Source organism: Canis aureus, chromosome 2, assembly GCF_053574225.1.
Source record: "Canis aureus isolate CA01 chromosome 2, VMU_Caureus_v.1.0, whole genome shotgun sequence".
Taxonomy (NCBI): Eukaryota; Metazoa; Chordata; class Mammalia; order Carnivora; family Canidae; genus Canis; species Canis aureus.
This window is the reverse complement of record NC_135612.1, coordinates 54,109,970-54,129,009: the sequence shown is the minus strand read 5'-3', so window position 1 is coordinate 54,129,009 and position 19,040 is coordinate 54,109,970. Positions and strand designations below refer to the sequence as shown.

At 48.9% G+C, this 19,040-nt stretch overlaps 2 protein-coding genes across 19 annotated transcripts in view; one reads left to right on the top strand and one right to left on the bottom strand.

Moving 5' to 3' along the window:
- The first annotated feature begins 255 nt into the window (after positions 1–255).
- The window catches only part of RCCD1 (RCC1 domain containing 1), a 25,878-nt gene continuing 7,093 nt past the window's right edge, over positions 256–19,040 (top strand). For 2 of the 9 annotated variants that reach the window (XM_077872846.1, XM_077872836.1), the window contains exons 1-8: positions 259–774; positions 1,195–1,344; positions 1,693–1,897; positions 1,990–2,395; positions 2,507–2,628; positions 4,482–4,580; positions 4,875–5,045; positions 15,168–15,232. In XM_077872846.1, coding sequence (XP_077728972.1) covers positions 1,723–1,897; positions 1,990–2,395; positions 2,507–2,628; positions 4,482–4,580; positions 4,875–5,045; positions 15,168–15,229 — 1,035 coding nt within the window. In that variant the 5' untranslated portion in view covers positions 259–774; positions 1,195–1,344; positions 1,693–1,722 and the 3' untranslated portion in view covers positions 15,230–15,232. Of the gene's footprint in view, positions 775–1,194; positions 1,345–1,692; positions 1,898–1,989; positions 2,396–2,506; positions 2,629–4,481; positions 4,581–4,874; positions 5,046–5,539; positions 5,570–6,086; positions 6,937–14,525; positions 14,719–14,946; positions 15,233–19,040 lie in introns of those variants that run through there. The other 7 variants (XR_013365180.1, XR_013365181.1, XM_077872799.1 and 4 more) reach the window with 7 other exon arrangements.
- The window catches only part of PRC1 (protein regulator of cytokinesis 1), a 26,501-nt gene continuing 22,681 nt past the window's right edge, over positions 15,221–19,040 (bottom strand). For 6 of the 10 annotated variants that reach the window (XM_077872640.1, XM_077872655.1, XM_077872687.1 and 3 more), the window contains 3 exons: positions 18,298–18,474; positions 17,936–17,977; positions 15,221–16,356 (listed from right to left, as the gene is read on the bottom strand). In XM_077872640.1, coding sequence (XP_077728766.1) covers positions 16,285–16,356; positions 17,936–17,977; positions 18,298–18,474 — 291 coding nt within the window. In that variant the 3' untranslated portion in view covers positions 15,221–16,284. The remainder of the gene's footprint in view (positions 16,357–17,935; positions 17,978–18,297; positions 18,475–19,040) is intronic. The other 4 variants (XM_077872648.1, XM_077872704.1, XM_077872672.1 and 1 more) reach the window with 4 other exon arrangements.

The following is a 19,040-nucleotide window of genomic DNA, read 5'->3' as shown; positions in this document are numbered from 1 at the left end:
TGGCCTCCACTCAGGCGGTGCCCTGCGTTTGAGGCTGGTACGCCAGGGCTTTCTCTTCCCTCACGGAAGGACCCCGTAGCGCAGCCAGGCAAGAGCGCGAGCGCCCCCACGGCCCAGGGGCGGAGCCGGGAGGCCGGCTTAGGCTCGCGGAGCCCAGGTCGAAGTTCATTGGCTCGCGGGCACGCGTGACAGGTCCCGAGCCAATGGAAGGCCAGACTCGCCGACGGGCCCGCCTAGCACGGCGGCTTCCGGTTGGGCATCGGCCCCCAGCGTGGGTCGCGAGCTGCGGCCGTCGCGGGCTGCGGGGAACGGCGGGTGCTCGTCTCTCCGCAGTCGCTCCTCGCCAGCCGTGCGGCTCGGATTCCAACCCGAGCTCCGCGGCCACGTCCGGTCCAAGCCCTGCCTCGGGCCCGCGCCCACCGGAGGTTACCCCACCTCGCGGCCGAGGCCGCAGCGGCCCAGCCCACGCCCCGGGGCCGGCTCGACTGAGCTCGGGCCGGAGAGGCCGCGGCGGAGCTGCGGGCACCCTGCTGAGCACGGCCCTGCGCGCCCCCCCCGCCCCGAGCGGTGACGTCACCGCCCTCGCCGGCGATTGGCCCAGGGCGGGCCGCGGCAGCAAATGGGCGCCTGGCACCGGGCGCGGCTCTGCAAATCTTTACTCGGCGGCGGCCTCCCGCCGATTCCCGGGCCGCTGCTCCGCGTCCCCGCTTTTCCTCCTTCGTGACTACCCGTCCGGAGCAGCTGCCCGAGGAGGGTAGAGGGCACAGGGTCAAGGTCAGAGGGCCCCTGGGGTTGGGACCGGACGCGAAAGGGGTTAGGAGCCCAGGTCTCGGTCACGGCGCCTTGGCCGCAGGAGGGACCCCGTGTCTGACTTCAAAGCCGGACGCTGCACGGAGAAAGCGGCGTTGCTTTTGTAGCCACTGGGCTGTGCATTTGTCTCCCCATTTTTGTGTGAGCCCCGGGGGGACAGACGGTACGGCATCGATAAATGCTTGTAGAACGAATCGATAATTAGGTGAGGTCCCTTGAAAACCAGTAAGTCCCACCGGACTTTTAAAAATCAACTCTAGGTACTGGCTTTCACAAGGCAGCACTCACCTTGCGCCTCTCGCGGTGTGCGCCGGTGTGTGAACCGTCGCTTCCCTCTGCTGCACACGGTTCTACAGAGTAGACGGCACCCTCTCCTCTCCCCAGCCTTTGCAGCACCGAACGACGTGGATAGGACTCAGAGCTTCAGTGACCGGACCAAGGACACAGGCACCACCACCTGCAGAGGCAAAAACGTGGACCCCGCCCGGCCCCTGGCTCCCAAACGCTCTGCTTTGCGCGGGTGGGAAGAGCACTGTACGTGGAGTCGGTGGCCCAGATTTCAGCCCCCCGCCCCTCTTGGACCTAAGTAGTGTGATGGCATAAGGGTTACTTTCTCTGGGAGTGCTCTCTGCCAAATGGGGGTAATCCCGGTTCCCCAGATGACCTGAGATAACGTGCCTGACACGGGGAGCTGGAGGGGCTCAAATCCTAGGACGGCGGCTGAGGGCAGGGCGGCTTACCCAGCCGGCGCCTCCTCTGTGGACCAAGGAGCTTGCCTGAGTCCGAGGGAGGACGGGGCAGACGCCCCCGTTTAGGCAGCCCAGACTCGTCCTGAGTCTGGTGGGATGCCTAACCCTGCCCCCCCCCCCCCGCCCCGTTCAGGTGGCAGCCAGCAGAGCGCGCGGCCCGGGCATGGCCGAGGAGCGCCGCGGGTCCTGGTTCGGCTTCGGTTTCTGCGGCTTCGGGCAGGCGCCGGGCTCCGGGCGCGGGCGCCAGGTGCTCAGCCCCGAGCCGCTGCAGACACCCGGCTCGGGCGCCGACGTCCGCCGCGTGAGCGCCAGTTGGAGCTACACCGCCCTCGTGACCCGTGAGCGCCCCCCTCCGGCCCTCCTCCGCCCCGGGCCCCGCGTGCCAGGCGCGCCCGCTCCCCAGCCCGCTCTCCGCCCCCCCGCCCCGCAGGTGGAGGCCAGGTCCGGCTGTCGGGCGCGGCGCGCGGCGCGGCGGGCGGCTGCAGGGACGCGTGGGCCTCGGAGGCGCAACTCGTGGTGCTGCGCGCGGGGCCGGGGCGCGGGGCCGGGCCGGAGCTGCAGGCCTGGGCGCCGGCTTCGGCGATGCGCGGGGAGCCCCTGTGGGCCCGCGCCCTGGGGCCGGAGGCCGAGGCGGAAGGCGCGGCGCGCGGCGAGCCCCCGGCGGGCGCGCTGCCCCTGCTGCCCCTGCTGCCCGGCGCGCGCGCCTACGTGAGCCCGCGGCCGCCCTTCTGCCGCGCTCTGGCCCCGGAGCTGCGGGCGCGCCGGCTGGAGCTGGGCGCCGAGCACGCGCTGCTGCTGGACGAGGCGGGCCAGGTGTTCTCCTGGGGCCAGGGCAGGTGAGGGGGTGGGGAGGGCTCGGCCGGCCGGTAACGTGGCCCCGAGGGGGCGGGGCAGAGGGCCGCCCGGGGGAGGCCGGAGGGAGACGTGCTGGGGCCTCCCTCGCTCAGGCACGGACAGCTGGGCCACGGGAGTCTGGAGGCCGAGCCGGAGCCGAGGCTGCTGGAGGCGCTGCAGGGCCTCCCCGTGGCAGAGGTGGCCGCCGGCGGCTGGCACTCGGTGTGTGTGAGCGGTGAGTGACCGCGTGCCCCTGCGGACAAACCCTTGGCCTCCTAGGCCCCAAGCCTCCGCCCTTCTCCCCTCCCGGTGGCAGGGAGCCTAGCCGGGCCTCCTTCCAGGTGCACCTCACGTTAGCCAGCCCGGCCGGTACCCACTCCCACGTCACTTCGCTGTCTGCCCTGTCTGCCGTCTCCGCCGTGGGCTCCCTACTGTCCCGCCCTCGGCCTCCAGCCCAGGCTCTGTCTAAAACACAACGCAAGGGCGCTTGAAGGGGCGAGGGCAGCTGAGCCCAGGAGAACCGAGAAGAAAGGGTGCAGTGGGGCAGGTGGCAGGGACGTGTGGCTCACACAGGACACTCAGCTGCCGCAGGAGGGGGCTGGTGGTGAGGGTGAGCCCAGAATGCCGGCCTTCACTTGGGATCTAGTCACCAGCCCCCACAGGCCACCCAGCTGCGGCTGCTTCCAGTCTGCTGGCTGGGGCTGGGAGCAGAGGGTCTTCGGAGGGCCTGCGGCTGGGGCTCTGGCTGCCACTTCTATGCCGCAAGGGGGAGGTGGGGGGGCAGCTTTACAAACAGGTGTGCCTGCACCACCCCCACGCCCCAGCCTCCCGTACGGGACCTGGGTTGGCAGCCAGACTTGAAAACCACAGGGAGGAAAGGGAGGAGAAGGTTAAAGAGAGCCAGATGGGAAGTCTCACACTCGAGGTTGGAAGAAATGTGAAGTCTTAAGTTTGCTGTAGTGTTTGGAGCACAGACGTTTCAGAGCAGACTCTTAAGGTTCAAATCCTCACTTGGCCCCTCAGGTTGGACCAAGCATGTAACCTCCCCAGTGCCTCCTGTTTTCTCATGAATAAAACAACCTCCCACAACCTTCTGTAGGGTTCTTTGGAGAATTAAATGATTTTATTTGAAAAGTGCTTAAAACACAGGCATAAAGTAAACACTTGATAAAAAGTAGTTACTGTCATTAGTGAATTTTTGCGTGAGAGCCGTTGCTCCAACCAACAAAATGTAGTGTTGTGTGAGGCAAGGAAGCTGAGAGCTGCTAGAAGGGGCCTTCAACTGGACCAATGAGGGGGCCTGAGGAAAGGGGTGTCGTGGGCTCAGTGGGCTTGAAAGGGAGGCCTTTAGGAACTTCTGGGGGTACATTTCTGAAGTGTGTGATGGGTGTGCCATGAAAGGGAAGTTGATGCAAAATGATCTCCAAAGGAGCTGGAGACAAATACAAAGACCACATGCAGCCTGACACCTGTGCCTGCACCTCCCTCCCTCAGACCTGCCTTTATAGCCCTGTAGGCTGGGAGTCCTTGGGGCAGGGGGTGGGAGGGGGGTGGGGGGGTGGTCACCACGCAGGAGGAGAATGTTTGGGAGCAGTTCTGTGTCACTCCCATCTCCTGATCCCAGGACCTTATGCCCTGAGGATGCTAAGGGCTATTATGTGTGTGGTTTTTTAAAAAGAAGGTATGTCTGGGGGTTGTTCTTTCTTCATTCAGTCTCTGACTGAAGAAGGCTTCATTCAGGTCTCAGAGCTGTGGTCATGGCAGGTTTGTCCAAGATGGTGTTAGGCCGGTTCACTCGTGGGAGGTGGGGAGGGGGCAATTTATCCACAGAAGGAAGAAGTGAAACTGGAGGGGAAGGTCCGAGAGACTTGGTTTAAAAAAGAGGATGACGGAAGGCACTGGAGGGGAAAGGGAACCTATGAGACAAGAAAGCTGCGGGGGCCTGCGGCCACTGACCTGGACAGGGCGGGCATTAGTTGTCCCTAGGGAGCTAATGGGTCTACGGGCCTTTGGATGGCTCCAGGGGCTTAGGACAGTGGGGGTGCTGTTCATGGTCTGTTTAATGGGTCCCTTTTCTCTTTTTTTCAGAGACTGGGGATATTTATATCTGGGGCTGGAACGAATCAGGGCAGCTGGCCCTGCCCTCCAGGAGCCTGGCAGAGGATACAAAGACGATTCCGAGGGAAGGTGAGAGGCAGTTCTACACGTGTTTCTGTCCTTCCTGACTCCTGGCCATATGATGGCCTGAGACCTTATAGTGCTTTGAAGGGGCGTGTGACATCTTTGGGACCCCAGGACCCACTGCAGCACTCTGGGCTGTGGGGATGGATGGGAGTATGGCAGGGCTGACGCTGGTGGGAGTGTCAGCTTGGACTGGACACCACTGTTGTGCGGGATGAGTTACTGTGTGGCTAAGGTGTTGGCCGGGGCTCCGTGTTACCAGTCACTGGTATCATCCTCACTTTTACTGCTTCTCTGAAGCCAGTGGACTGAACGAAGATGGCTCTGAAGTGAGGAGAACAGCCAAGGGTGAGCTTGGAGCCCCGGCCCCCTTCATAGCCATCCAGCCCTTCCCAGCTTTACTGGATCTTCCCCTGGGCGCAGATGTAGTCAAGGCCAGCTGTGGATCCCGGCACACAGCGGTGGTGACCGGTGAGTGGGGCCAGGCGGGCTGGCTCACTATGGAGCAGGAGTCCCTTCACCCCATTCCTGGGCTGGTGCTGCAGAGAAGAGTATGATTACCTTAAAAAGTTCTTTTGTGTCTTTGACAAGTATAAGCAGCCACCTCCCTCAGTGACAACAGCCCCAACCCCAATGGGGCTCTCACAGTAGCTCCCCAGCTGTCAGGCCCTGAAGGTCTCTCCTGCAGGGAGGCTAGCGTTTGCTTCTTCTGATGCCGGGGCCTGCCCAGTCCAGCTTCTCAGACTCCTGAACTTGGTAGCTGGGAGATGCAGGCCAATCAGTTGGCATACAGGAAGGTCAACTTTCTCCATCTGGATCCTTTACCCGGATGTGATCAGTTGTTAGACAGTATGTGGTGCTGAGCCAGCAGGGCTCAGGACACTTAAAAGGTGCTGGCAATGGGTTATGGAAGGCCTGCTAGACAAATGTCTTATGACAGCCCCTTCCTGTCCTTCTGGTTTTAGGAACTGGGGAGCTCTACACCTGGGGTTGGGGTAAGTAGAAGGTTTGCTTGTATGATGCTCAGACCTGGAGAGGAAGGGGCCTGGTGGAAGCTGGGACCTGGGTCTGACCACTGGCAAGTCTGGGATGGAAATGCTGTGTATTCCCTTGTCTAGAACAGATCTAAGTACACCAAAGGTCAGCAACCACACAGGAGAGAAATAGATACTACTACTTCCCATTTATCTTTCTAAAAAATTGTCTTAAGGGAATAATAAGGCAGCATTTATGACACATCTGTTGGTCTGGCACTGGGTAGAAAAAAAATCTCTGTTCTGAGTGTCTGGAATTAGGAGCAGAGAACCTATAATAGTATCTTGCCTGGAGTGGGTGGTGGCAGCTGCCTCCATGAGGACTCGGTGATGCTGGTCTCCTGAGTTTCCAGAGCAGACACTAGTGGAGGGGTGGCTTAAGCCCTGCACTTTGGTTGATGGGCTGAATTTCCTTCCTGGAGGGGAGAAGCCCCCGGGGCCTTTGGGGAAGATAGCCAGGGGGCTTGTTTCACTTTAGGTAAATATGGACAGCTTGGCCACAAGGACACAACAAGCTTGGATCGGCCCTGCCGTGTGGAATACTTTGTAGACAAGCAACTCCAAGTAAGGGCTGTGAGCTGTGGGCCCTGGAACACCTACGTGTATGCTGTGGAGAAAGAGGGGAGCTGACCTGTACAGCTAGGGCGTAACACAAATGTATAATACAGTAACTTAAACATTTAACACCAGTGACACTCCCACCCCAGCCAAGGAAACCACTGCGAGCACCCCAGTGGCCATGCATTTGCCCCTCCCAATCACAGCCCTCTTGCCTCACCTTAGAGGTGCATCTTCATCTTCAGTTCTGTCTTCCTGTTGAAGCTTTGGAAGGGAAGGCCCAAGGCCAGCCCTGCAGACATAGTGAAATCTGAACCTCTGGGTGGGGGGCCCAGATGAGGGTAGGTTTTAAATCATCCCCCCCCCCAACCCAAGGTAATTGAGGTCATGCCAAGATTGGGGACCAGCAGGGGTCATCGTTGTCATCCTTCCTTACCTATTTTCACTTGGAATTTTATCACCCTTGTATGCATCCGTATTCAGTAGACTTTAGTTTGCTTTCAACTTTATGTAAATGGCATCATTCTGTTTATGCTCCTTTGTGGCACTTTTTCATTCAGCACTATATGATCCACTTATGCTGTGCCCTGCCGTTCATTCATTTTTACTGTTAATGCAATATTCAGTGGTGTGAATATACCTCATTATATGTTCTTTTTTTGATGGTCATTTTTTCTGGAGTTAAAATATACATAACAATGTACCATCTTAACCATTCTTAAGTATGTATATCAGTAGTATTAAATAAATTTACATTGTTGTACAACCAACACTCCCATTGACCCCTGTAATAATTCTTTTTTTTTTTTAGTTTACTTATTCATGAGAGACAGAGAGAGAGAGAGGCAGTGACACAGGCAGAGGGAGAAGCAGGCCCCATGCGGGGAGCCTGATGCTGGATACAATCCCAGGACTCCTGGATCAGGCCTTGGGCTGAAGGCAGGCGCTAAACCGCTAAGCCACCCAGGCATCTTAAGGGAATTCATCTTGTAAAACTTTCTGTTAGGAGCACCTGGGTGGTTCAGTTGGTGAAGCATGTGCCATCAATTCAGGTCATGATCCTGAGATCGAGCCCACATCAGGCTGCCTACCGGGGGTCCTGTTTCTCCCTCTCCCTCTATTCCACCTGCCCTGGCTTGTACTCTTGCTCACTCTCTGTCAAATAAAAACAAACAAACAAACCACTTTTTACATGTTAAACAGTAACTCCCCAATCCCCCTGGCCACCAGCGTCATACCTTCCAACTTTCTGATTTTGACTACTCTGAGTGCCTTATATAAGTGGAGTCAAATATTATCTTTTTGTCAGTAGCTTGGTTACTTAGCATGATGTCCTCAAGGTTCATCTATGTTGTATAGCAGATTGCAGAATTTCCTTCCTTTTCAGGCCTGAATAATATTCATTGCATACACTTGCCACATTTTGTTTATCCACTCATCAGTTGATGGACGCATGTGATGAAGTTTTGAAATACAGGTGAGGTTTGGTGGGGTGAGGTCCGGAGCCAACAACCAACAAAGAATTCTTGAGACGTCTTTGGTGCAAAATGGTGGTTTTATTAAAGCACTGGGACAGGACCCATGAACAGGAAGAGCTGCTGCCCCAGGCCTGTGGGGGGTGGCTGATTATTTACCCTGGGAGTTGGGAGGGGTTTGGGGATAGGTACTCTCTAAGGAATTTTGGAAGCAAAGTTTCCAGGACCTTGAGGTTAGCTATTGTTGGGGCAAGGTCACTTTTACCATCTAATAAAACCTGAGTTATGAGACCCTTCAGATGTGTATCCGTCAGCCATATGCTTGGGGGATGATCGCCAACAAGTATCTTGGGGGGTAAAGATAAAGGAAATTTCTAAAGGAATTTTTATATGTTAAATTAGACTTAGAGGATCCTGGGGGTCAGGCTGAGATTGCCTTTTGCTCTTAGCAAAGTATTAACATTGAGGCATTTGAGTCCATAGAGTAATGTCCCTCTGCCTGTTTCAAGGACTTGTCAATGTGCTGCCCCAGGCTTGTGCTTTGTCCTCAGCTATCCCTGTGTTCCCCCATCACTGGATTGCTTCCATGTTTTAGCTACTGTGAATAATGCTGCTGTGAACATAGTGCAGATATTTCTTTGAGACCCTGTTTCCAGTTCTTTTGGGTATATACTCAGAAGTGGAATTTCTGGCTCATGGTAATTCTAGTTTTAATTTTTCAATGAGCCTACATACTGTATTCCACAGAGGCTGTATCATTTTTAATTCCTACAATAGTGTATAAGGTTCCAATTTTCCCACATCCTTCCCCAACACTTGTTTTCTGTTTTTCTCAATAATCACCATCCTAATCTAATGGTTGTAAGGTGCTATCTCATTTTGGTATGGATTTGCATTTACCTAATGATTAGTGATGTCAAGCGCCTTTTTATGTGCTGATTGCCCATTCATAGATCTTTGGAAAAATGCCTGTTCAAATCCTTTGGCTGTTTTTGAATTGAGTTATCTGGTTTTTGTTGTTGAGTTTTATTTTATTTTTATTTTTTTAAAGACTTTATTTATTCATTCATAGAGACACAGCTAGAGAGAGAGGCAGAGACACAGGCAGAGGGAAAAGCAGGCACCATGCAGGGAGCCCGATGTGGGACTCAATCCCAGGACTCCAGGATCACGCCCTGGGCTGCAGGCGGCGCTAAACCGCTGCGCTACCGGGGCTGCCCTGTTGTTGAGTTTTAGGAGTTCCCTGTGTTCTGGATATTAATTCAGCAGATAGATGATCTGGAAATATTTTCTCCCATGGATTGCCTTTTTATTCTGTTGATAGTGTCTCTGAATGTAAAAAGCCAAAACAGAACAAAAACTTAATTTTCATCAAGTCCAACTTGTTTTTCTTTTGTTGCATGTGCCTTCGGTGTCCTATTAAAGAAATCATTGCCAAATCCAACGTCATCCTAAGGCTTTTGTCCTGTTTTCTTCCAGGAGTTTTGTTTTGGGTCCTTGATCCATTTTGAGTTAGTTTACATATATGATATTAGGTAAGGGTCCAACTTTGTTCTTTTTGGTGTGATTATCCAGTTTTCCCCCACACCATTTGTTGAAAAGACTGTTCTTTTCCTATTGAATGGTATTGACACCCTTGTCACAAATCATTTGACCCATATATGCAAGAGTTTACCTCTGGGCTCTCTATTCTGTTCCATCTGTCTATAGTCTGTCTTTTTTTTTTTTTTTTCCTCCCCAAAGATTTTATTTATTCATGAGAGACATACACAGAGAGAGAGAAGCAGAGACACAGGCAGAGGGAGAGAGAGGGAGCCTGATGTGGGACTTGATCCCAGGTCTCCAGGATCACACCCCGGGCCGAAGGCGGCACTAAGCCATTGGGCCACTGGGGCTGCCCTCTATAGTCTTTTTTTTTTTTTTTTTAATTTTTATTTATTTATGATAGTCACAGAGAGAGAGAGAGAGGCGCAGAGACACTGGCAGAGGGAGAAGCAGGCTCCATGCACCGGGAGCCCGACGTGGGACTCGATCCCGGGTCTCCAGGATCGCGCCCTGGGCCAAAGGCAGGCGCCAAACCGCTGCGCCACCCAGGGATCCCTATAGTCTGTTCTTAATGCCCATTCCATACTGTTTCGATTACTGAAGCTTGGTGTAGTAGGTTTTGAAATCAGGAAGTGTGAGTCCTCTAGTTTTGTTTTTCTTTTTCAAGAATGTTTTGGCTATTTGAGGTCCCTTGAGATTGCTTAACAATTTTAGGATGGTTTTTCTATTTCTGCAATAAAGTCACTGGGATTTGGTAGGGATTGTATTGAATCATGGATCACTTTGGGTAGTATTGATAATATTGTTCCAATCCATGAACATAGGATATATTTCCATTTATTTGTGTCATCTTTGTTTGCAGCATTTTGTAGTTTTCATTGTACAGGTCTTTCACCTCCTTGGTTAATTCCTAAGTATTTTATTCTTTCTTTGTTATAAACATAATTGTTTTTATAATTTCCTTTTCAGATTGTTGTTTGCATATAGAAATGCATTTGATTTTTGTGTACTGACTTTGTATCCTGCTACTTTGCTGAGTTCATGTACTCCAACAGTTTCTTTGTGGATTCCAGGATTTTCTATATATTAAGATATTATCTGGGGATCCCTGGGTGGCTCAGCAGTTCAGCGCCTGCCTTTGGCCCAGGGCCTGATCCTGGATCGAGTCCCACGTTGGGCTCCTGGCATAGAGCCTGCTTCTCCCTCCTCCTGTGTCTCTGCCTCTCTGTCTCAAATAAATAAATAAACAAATAAATAAATAAATAATCTTAAAAAAAAAAAGATATCTGACAGTTTTACTTTTCTTCCATTTTGGATGCCTTTTATTTTTATTGCCGAATGGCTCAGACTACAACTTCCACTACTGTGTTAAGTAGAAGTGGTAAAAGTGGGTATCCTTGTCTTGTTCCTGATCTTAGAGGAAAGTCAGTCTTTCATCAGTATTATGTTTGCTGTGGATTTTTCATATACAGTTTTTATTAGGTGGAAGTAGTTTCCTTCTTTTCCTATTTTATTGAGTTTTTTTTTTTATAATGAAACAGTCTTAAATTTTGTCAGATGATTTCTCTGCATTATGTGGGTGTTTTTTTTTTTCATTTTGTTCATGTGGTATATTAATTACCTCTATCATTCTGACATTCCAAGAATAAATCTCACTTGGATATGGTAATTTTTTAGATTTATTCATGAGAGACAGAGAGAGGCAGAGAATTAGGCAAAGTGAGAAGCAGGCTCCATGCAGGGAGCCCCATGTGGGACACGATCCTGGGACTCTAGGATCACACTCCAAGCCAAAGGCAGAGGCCCAATTACTGAGCCACCCAGGTGTCCCTATGTGTGTAATCCTTTTGAAATGCTGCTCAATTCTATTTGCTTCTAGTTTGCTGAGGATTTTTGCATCCATGTTCAAAAGGGATATCAGTCTGTAGTTATCTTGTAATATCTTTGTCTGGCTTCATAGAAGTTAGGAAGCATTCCCCCCTCTTCAATTTTTTGGAAAAGTTTGAGAAGTATTGTAGTAGTTCTTTAAATGTTTGGTAGAGGCATCTGTGGCTCATAGGTTAAGCATCTGCCTGTGACTTGTCATGATCCCTAAGTCCTGGGATTGAGCTTCCTGTTCAGCAGGGAGCCTGCTTTTCCCTCCCCCTCGGTCGGTCCCCCTGCTCGAGTGCTTTCTCTCTCAAATAATCTTAAAATTAAAGATGTTTGGGATCCCTGGGTGGTGCAGCGGTTTGGTGCCTGCCTTTGGCCCAGGGCGCGATCCTGGAGACCCGGGATCGAATCCCACGTCGGGCTCCCAGTGCATGGAGCCTGCTTCTCCCTCTGCCTGTGTCTCTGCCTCTCTCTCTCTCTGTGTGACTATCATAAGTAAATAAAAATTAAAAAAAAAAAAAATTAAAGATGTTTAAATGTTTCGTAGAATTCACCAGTGAAGCCTTCAGGTCCTGGGCTTTTGTCAGGTGATTTTTGATTACTGATATAATACGAATCTTTCTTTGTGATTCAGTCTCCATAGTTTTTCTGTTTCTAGGAATTTTTCTTTTTTTTTTTTTTTTTTAAGATTTTATTCATGAGAGACACAGAAAGAGGCAGAGACACAGGCAGAGGGAGAAGCAGGCTCCATGCAGGAAGCCTGATGCGGGGCTTGATCCCAGACCCTGTGATCATGCACGGAGTTGAAGGCAGATGCCCAACTGCTGAGCCACCCGGGCTGCACTATAATTACATCTTTATACAATGTGTGCCCCAGAACAATGCATTAGTTTCCCAAGTCATGTAGAAAACAAGTTACAAACCAAAGGTAGTGAAACTACCTTTTACATTAATAGTTGTTTTCTTTGCATTAGTCTCTTAAATCACACAGCAAAAAGTAGTTACAGGCTAATTGTACAATATGACCTTTTATAATTGCCTATGTATTTACCTTTATCTAGGTCATTTCTCCATATGGCTGGCTTCAAGTTAATTAATCTTGTTGAGGATGCCTTGTGATGATTCAATTCTCTCTCGCTTTTACATTTTGCTCTTTATTTTTAAAGATTTATTTGTTCATGATACAGAGAGGCAGAGACACAGGCAGAGGGAGAAGCAGGCCCCATGCTGGGAGCCCGACGTGGGACTCAATCCCGGGTCTCCAGGGTCAGGCCCTAGGCTGAAGGTGGCACTAAACCGCTGAGCCACCCGGGCTGCCCTCTTTTGCTTTTTTTAAATTCCACATGAGTGAAATTTGATGGAGACTTGGGCTGTTTCCATAATTGGCTATTGTAAATAATGCTGCTTATACGCAGGGGTGCGTGTATCCCTTGGAATTAGTGTTTTTACATTTTTTTGAGCAAATTTTTTTAAAAAATATTTTGAGGTAGAGAATGAGCTAGGTGAGGGGCAGAAGGAGAAGCAAACTCTGCACTTAGCAAGGGGCCCAATGCGAGACTCGATCCTGGGACTGATCATGACCTGAGCCCAAGGTAGGCATTTCACTGACTGAGCCACCCAGGTGCCCCTTCCTCCATTACTTCTTCAAATACTCTTTGCCCCTTTCTCTCTCCTCTTTCCGGGTCTCCCATGATGTTCCTTATTGGTCCTGGTTATGATGTCCTGGAGGCCTATTAGGCTCTGTTCACTTTTGCGCATTTTTTTTTTTTCCTATTTCTCAGCCTCAGTAACCCCCACTGTCTTTTCTTCAGTATCTGATTCTTTCCTCTGTCTGCTCAAATCTGCCTCTGAAGCCCTCTGAACTTCTGAGTTATTGGACTTCACAGCTCCAGAAGTTTTTTGGTTTCTTTTCAGGTTTTCCACCTCCTTAATGATAATTGTTTTGTTCACACGTTTTCTTGAATTTCTCCACACCTTTAGCTCTTTAAGTACCTGTAAGGCCATGGTTTTAAAGCCTTTGTCAGACATGTGTGCCATTAAGTCTTTTCAAGAACAGATCCTTTATTTTTGGGATGGCTGGGTGGCTCAGTGGTTGGGTGCCTCCCTTCAGCTCAGTACATGATCCTGGAGTCCCGGGATCAAGTCTCACATCGGGCTCCCTACAGGGAGCCTGCTTCTCTGGATCTCTTACGAATAAATAAAATCTTAAAAAAAAATAAAATAAAGACTTTGTCAGATTTATTCCTAAGAGGGCCCATGAGTGAGTGGCTCAGTCAGTTAAGTGTCTGCCTTTGGCTCAGGTCACTGTCCCAGGGTCCTGGGATAGAGCCCCACATCAGGCTCCCTGCTCAGTGGGGAGCCTGCTGTTGCTTCTGCCTGCTGCTCCCCTTACTGTGCTCCTTCAGTCAAATAAAATCTTGAAACAAAACAAATCTGGCAAAGATGTACAAAAGATCTGTATACGTGGACCTATAAAATACTGGCAAAAAAAAAAAAAAGATTATAATCTATAGATTCAATAATCGTAGATTTTCTGTAGAAACTGGCAAGCTAATTCTGAAATTCACATGAAGATACAAAGGACTGGGCACCTGGGTGGCTTAGTTGGTGAAGCCTCTGCCTTCGGCTGGAGTCATAATCCTGGGGTCCTGGGATAGAGCCTGGCATCCAGCAGCATTGGGCTCCCTGCTAAGCTAAGCGGAGAGTCTGCTTCTCCCTCTGCCCCTTCCCCTGTTCATGTTCTCTCTCAAATAAAGAAAATGCAAAGGACCTAGAACAGCCAAAGTAACTTTTAAAGTATAAATGGCTAGCTGGCTCAGTAGGTAGAACATGCAACTCAGGGGTCCTGAGTTCAAACCCCACACAGGGTGAGCCTACTTAAATGATTAAAAAAAAAAAAAAAAAGTTATAAAATTGAAATCAGGTGTTAACCAAGAATTAATAGTAAATCGTCAATAATCAAGACCACATAGGACAAATGGATGTAAATCATCTTTGATTTTTAACAAAGGTACAAAAGCAATGGAGTGGAGAAAGAACAGCCTTTTCAACTAATGTTGCTAGACAACTCAGTATCTGTGTGCAAAGAAAATGAACTTAAAGTCATGCCTGGACCCGTACCCATAGATACAGTCAAAATGGATCACAGGCATAAACCCAAAACCTTTTTGCATAAAAATAAATTTTAAATTTCTAGAAAACTTATCTCTTGGGTTAGGTAATGATTTCTTAGAACAACAAAAGCACAATTCAAAGAAAAACAGGGCAGCCCGGGTGGCGCAGGGGTAAACCGCCGCCTGCAGCCCAGGGTGTGATTCTGGAGACCTGGGATTGAGTCCCACGTCAGGCTCTCTGTATGGTGCCTGCTTGTGTGTCTGCCTCTCTCTGTCTCTATGAATAAAAAAAAAAAAAAAAAAAATCATACAAAGAAAAGCAGAGTTCATCAAAATTAAATCTCTGTTCTTCAGAGACACCGTTAAAAAAATGAAGAGAAGCCACAGACTGGGAGAAGACCTTTAAAAAAATCAAGGTAACAGGACTTGATTGTGTGTTTCACAAGTGTATATACTCTGCCAAAATTTATCCAAGTATACCACTTTAAATGTGTTTATTTTCTAAAAAAACTAATAATAATAATAAAGGCTGTTTAAAAACCAAAAGGTTTTTATTTATTTTTATTTTTTTTTTTTTTTTTTTATTTATTTTTTTATTTATTTATGATAGTCACAGAGAGAGAGAGAGAGAGAGAGGCAGAGACACAGGCAGAGGGAGAAGCAGGCTCCATGCACCGGGAGCCCGATGTGGGATTCGATCCCGGGTCTCCAGGATTGCGCCCTGGGCCAAAGGCAGGCGCTAAACCGCTGCGCCACCCAGGGATCCCCCCAAAAGGTTTTTAAAAGCTAATCCTATTAAAGACAGATACCAATGCAACCAGAAATTTCCTAGGATTACTTCAGCGCCTTTATATATCAGGAGTTGGACTTTTTATTTCTCTCATACTTTTCTCAAAATAAATATTTTAAATTTAGAAATAAATGCATGGAAGAATATAAAAATCATACTCCTAAAAATTTCTTCTATGTTCTTTTAGTCTTTTCTATTTTCCACAGACCAAACCAACCAAAAAGTGATTGGGGGGGAAAACTCATCATACCACAATGAATTCTTTTGAAAGGTAAGTATACACTTTAATTATTTTTAAGAATATATTTATATTTTTAAAAACAGGACATGTATAAACAGCATGGCTGATTCTGACCAAACCCATGCTGGTAAGCTCTTGAGAACCACTGGCTGTGCTGACAGTAGTACTGGCACAGACAGACAGAGTAAGAATAAATAGTGCTTTGGGGAGAGTAGTGATCGATAAGGAAAGTGAAGATGTGGATGCTGTAGCAGGAGCAACTCCCCAGTACTGATATGTGCAAAGTTCAGGTCTCCAGGACAGAAATGGCCCAACCCAACAGCCTCCCAACTTGGCTGCCACCTGCAGGGGGTAGATGCAGTCCAGCACAGTGGGCACAGGGATGGGGGGGAACACTCAAGGAACAGTTCAGACAAGCATGTGTGTTTGTACACACATCCCCACAAAGGGCATTGCACTCTATAACAGAACTGTACACAATTTAACAAAGGAGCTTCTAGCCTCCCTGTCACCTCTTTGGCAGTAGGTCAAGCCATCTCAACTTCTGACACCTACACATCCTCATCAGGAGGAAGGCTATCCTGTGTGGTGGAGACAGAGCTCAGGTGAGAGAGCAAAGCTATCATAGCTATCACATTAAATGAACATCCCTAAGCAAAAAAGATGTTAATTACCAATTATAAGTGTACAACAAGCCAACGTTACTTCACATCCCATACCCTGAGGATGGGCAAAATCATTTTCCTACACAGTGGTGAAAATGTAACAAAAGCCCTTGATCGTGCTTCAGCAAGTAGAATTATGGGGTAGAGAGAGAACTAGGTTCCATCTGCTAAAATTTGCACTTACAGCTATAAACTAGGTTTTAATGTTATTTCTTGGGTCAAAACAAAATCAAGTTTTTGAAGACCCGTGAAGCCTATGATGGACTTTCATCTCTAACACTCATTCACTTCTGAAAGTTAGGCCCATGGTAGTGGAACCTGTCTAGATTTTTAAGCACACCTAAACTCAATAAAAATCAAGCCACCTCTGTATAATTAGATCTAGTCTAGGCACAGGAAGCCAAGCTGGGTGACTTCTCAGGACTGGATGTTGGTCGAATTGAGGATTCGAGAAGTAGCATCAGATTTGGAAGCCTTTGAAAGTTCTCGCTGTTGAAAAATAAATAATGTCAGTGGGAATACTGTCCCTCTCCTGCATGCCCCACCCTTGTAAGCATGGGTTAAGTGTCAGCACAAAGTCCCCTGAGGGCTGTTTGTCTGAGACCAAGGTCCCTCTCCAGCACAGGTTTTGTTAGAAACACAAGATGAGAGACTTTGAGCACCATTCTATTAGTGATAGATTTAAGTCTGTGCACATGGACTCTAGGACCCCTTTCCTTAGCCAGTGCATTCTGTTACAACTTCACAGAAGAGAAATCCCTTACATTTCACAACTCTCTTGAGTTGTCAAGCTAGGCAGGCAACAACCTTTGGTCTTTTGAGCCCTTTATAAAGCAAGGGGCCAGACCATTTATCTACCAATCCCTGGGGCTGAGGGCCTTGTAACCTGCTGGTGATTTGATCTCATGCTGGAGCACATGGAATAGAAGAAGGTAAAGCATGCATGACCATTAGAGAGAGACAGAAAGACGTTAGTAGAGGTTAGGCTACTGGCTTTCGTGCTGCCTGCAACCAAAACCAGATGAACCTCCCCTCCCTAGGTCTTGCCATAAAGATAAGCAGGTACAGTTAAGCCCCATATCATCATCCACTTGGGGTTTGGCTCAGCAAGCAAGCAAAAGAACATGGGACCCTCTGCCCAGCAGTCAGCTAGCCAGAGCAACATTCACTTCTCTAAATAAAAGCATACCAATCATGTAATTTGAAGAAAAAAGTGCTGTAACATAAAGCTAGTTTCAACGTTCAAAATAAGTTCTAGTCTTGGGCAAGTGCCCTAGTCTCCATCACTGCAGCAACGAGAGTTGGCAGGATGGCTTCAAGGCCATGACCCCCCCATGGGTGAGGAGCAGTCTTGCCTCTCAACGGGAAGAGGCTGAGGGAGTTAGGGAAGGGGCACTGCAATTAAGTGTTAGTAAAGACAGAGCAGGTTACTAGGAAAGAGGAGTGCCTGGAAAAACCTCTTTCAGCGCTGCACACGTATGCTTTAGCAGCTCAATGTAGTATAAATAGGTAGAGGCAAGGAAACGAGCATCAGTGAGCTCACAGGAGACAGGAAGTTATCAGTTCAGCCCCAAGGGGTTAGTAAAGCATATACTCCAGGAAATAATCAGCACACAGGCCAAGAACCTCATGATAGGCAGCACACAGCTGGGGCTCCCCTCCCATGATGGTGCCTCTCCTTTCCAGCACATTGGAGGCCGCTGGTATCACAATTAGGGAGGGAGAAGGTCTTCTAGTTTGAAATACGTGATAAAAAAAAAAAAAAAAAAAACTTTGCCTGACTTTATGTAGGGCTGAGAATCCAATTCAAGTCTGAACAAGTGCTCTTGTTAGTCAGCAGGTTAGGCTGTTGGAACTTGAGTCAAAGTATTTTTAAGGCCTACATTAGGAATTCCTGCTTCCTTTGTAAAAAAAAAAAAAAAAAAACAAAAAACAAAAAACGCTCTATGAGAGTACAGCTGAGATTATTGGTTAGTGTAGCCCCTTGCCCAGACGGGAATTAAGCCAGCAGACGTGACAGATCAGTTTAGAAAATGGACATGGGACATGCAGGGGTTGCCATACAGACCTGAAGCCCAACAGTGGAGCTGTCAGAGAGGGATGGATCCTTCTAAGAACAAAGAATTACGACAATTACCAAGAACTCCACCAAGAGAGCACCAGGCCAGTGATCAGAGGGTCACCTCCTGCAGCCAGGGAATGGTATTTCTTAGGCAGAAGGATCCAGGTTAAATGTCAAGTTGCTGCTGCCAACTTCCTTCTTAAGTATTCCCTTAAGCCACCCCACCCCATGCCATGGTCAAGACAAGAAAGGGATTTTCAGCCTCCAAAGAACTGTCCTAACAGCCTGGGTGCCCTTGGGAAAATACCCACTCTGCCCCAACTGTGTGCTCCCCAGAGACTGGTAGATATTAGGAAAAGGTGAATTACCGCAAACTCAGAATAGGTGCTGGCAACAGAATTAATGCTGAAGTTGCGCTGGAGGGGAGCCAAGGCGGGGTACCCACCGCTCAGGATGCTGCCATTGAGCTCCAGGTTCTCCTTGTTGGCTCCGTTCCTGCCAGCCTGGGGTGTTTTTTTCCCCAAACAAGTGGAAGTGATGATTGGCTAGAGGGAAAAGAGAAATCTGTCCATCATACTTATAATGACCACAAACACGTGCATGCACATGTGCAAATGGCCAAAGGCTGATACTATCGTTACATTATTCATGGGTCTGTAAATCTTCTACTTTTGGTTAAAAAAAAAAAAAAAAGAATTCTTAATGATTTGCAGAATTCTTTTTTTTTTTTAATTTTTTTAGATTTTTAAAATTTATTCATGAGAGACACAGAGAGAGGCAGAAACAGGAAAGAAAAGCAGGCTCCATGCAAGGAGCCCGATGTGACTCCGAGATCACGCCTTGAGCTGAAGGCAGAGACTCAACCACTGAGCCACCCAGGCATCCCACAGAACTCTTCTTTTGAGCATAGTCTGTAAAATACCTGAAAGACACATTTAGCACATATTCCCCACCTCTCCTTATGTGAGAGTACCCCAACTCTGTCTAGCAGTCGTGTCGCTGGACTGGAACCCACACACTAGGCCAACACTCAGCAGCAGCTGAAGACTAGGCTTTGAACTAAGCCCACAGAATCACATCCCAGTGATTCCCATGATACTAATGGGGTTCA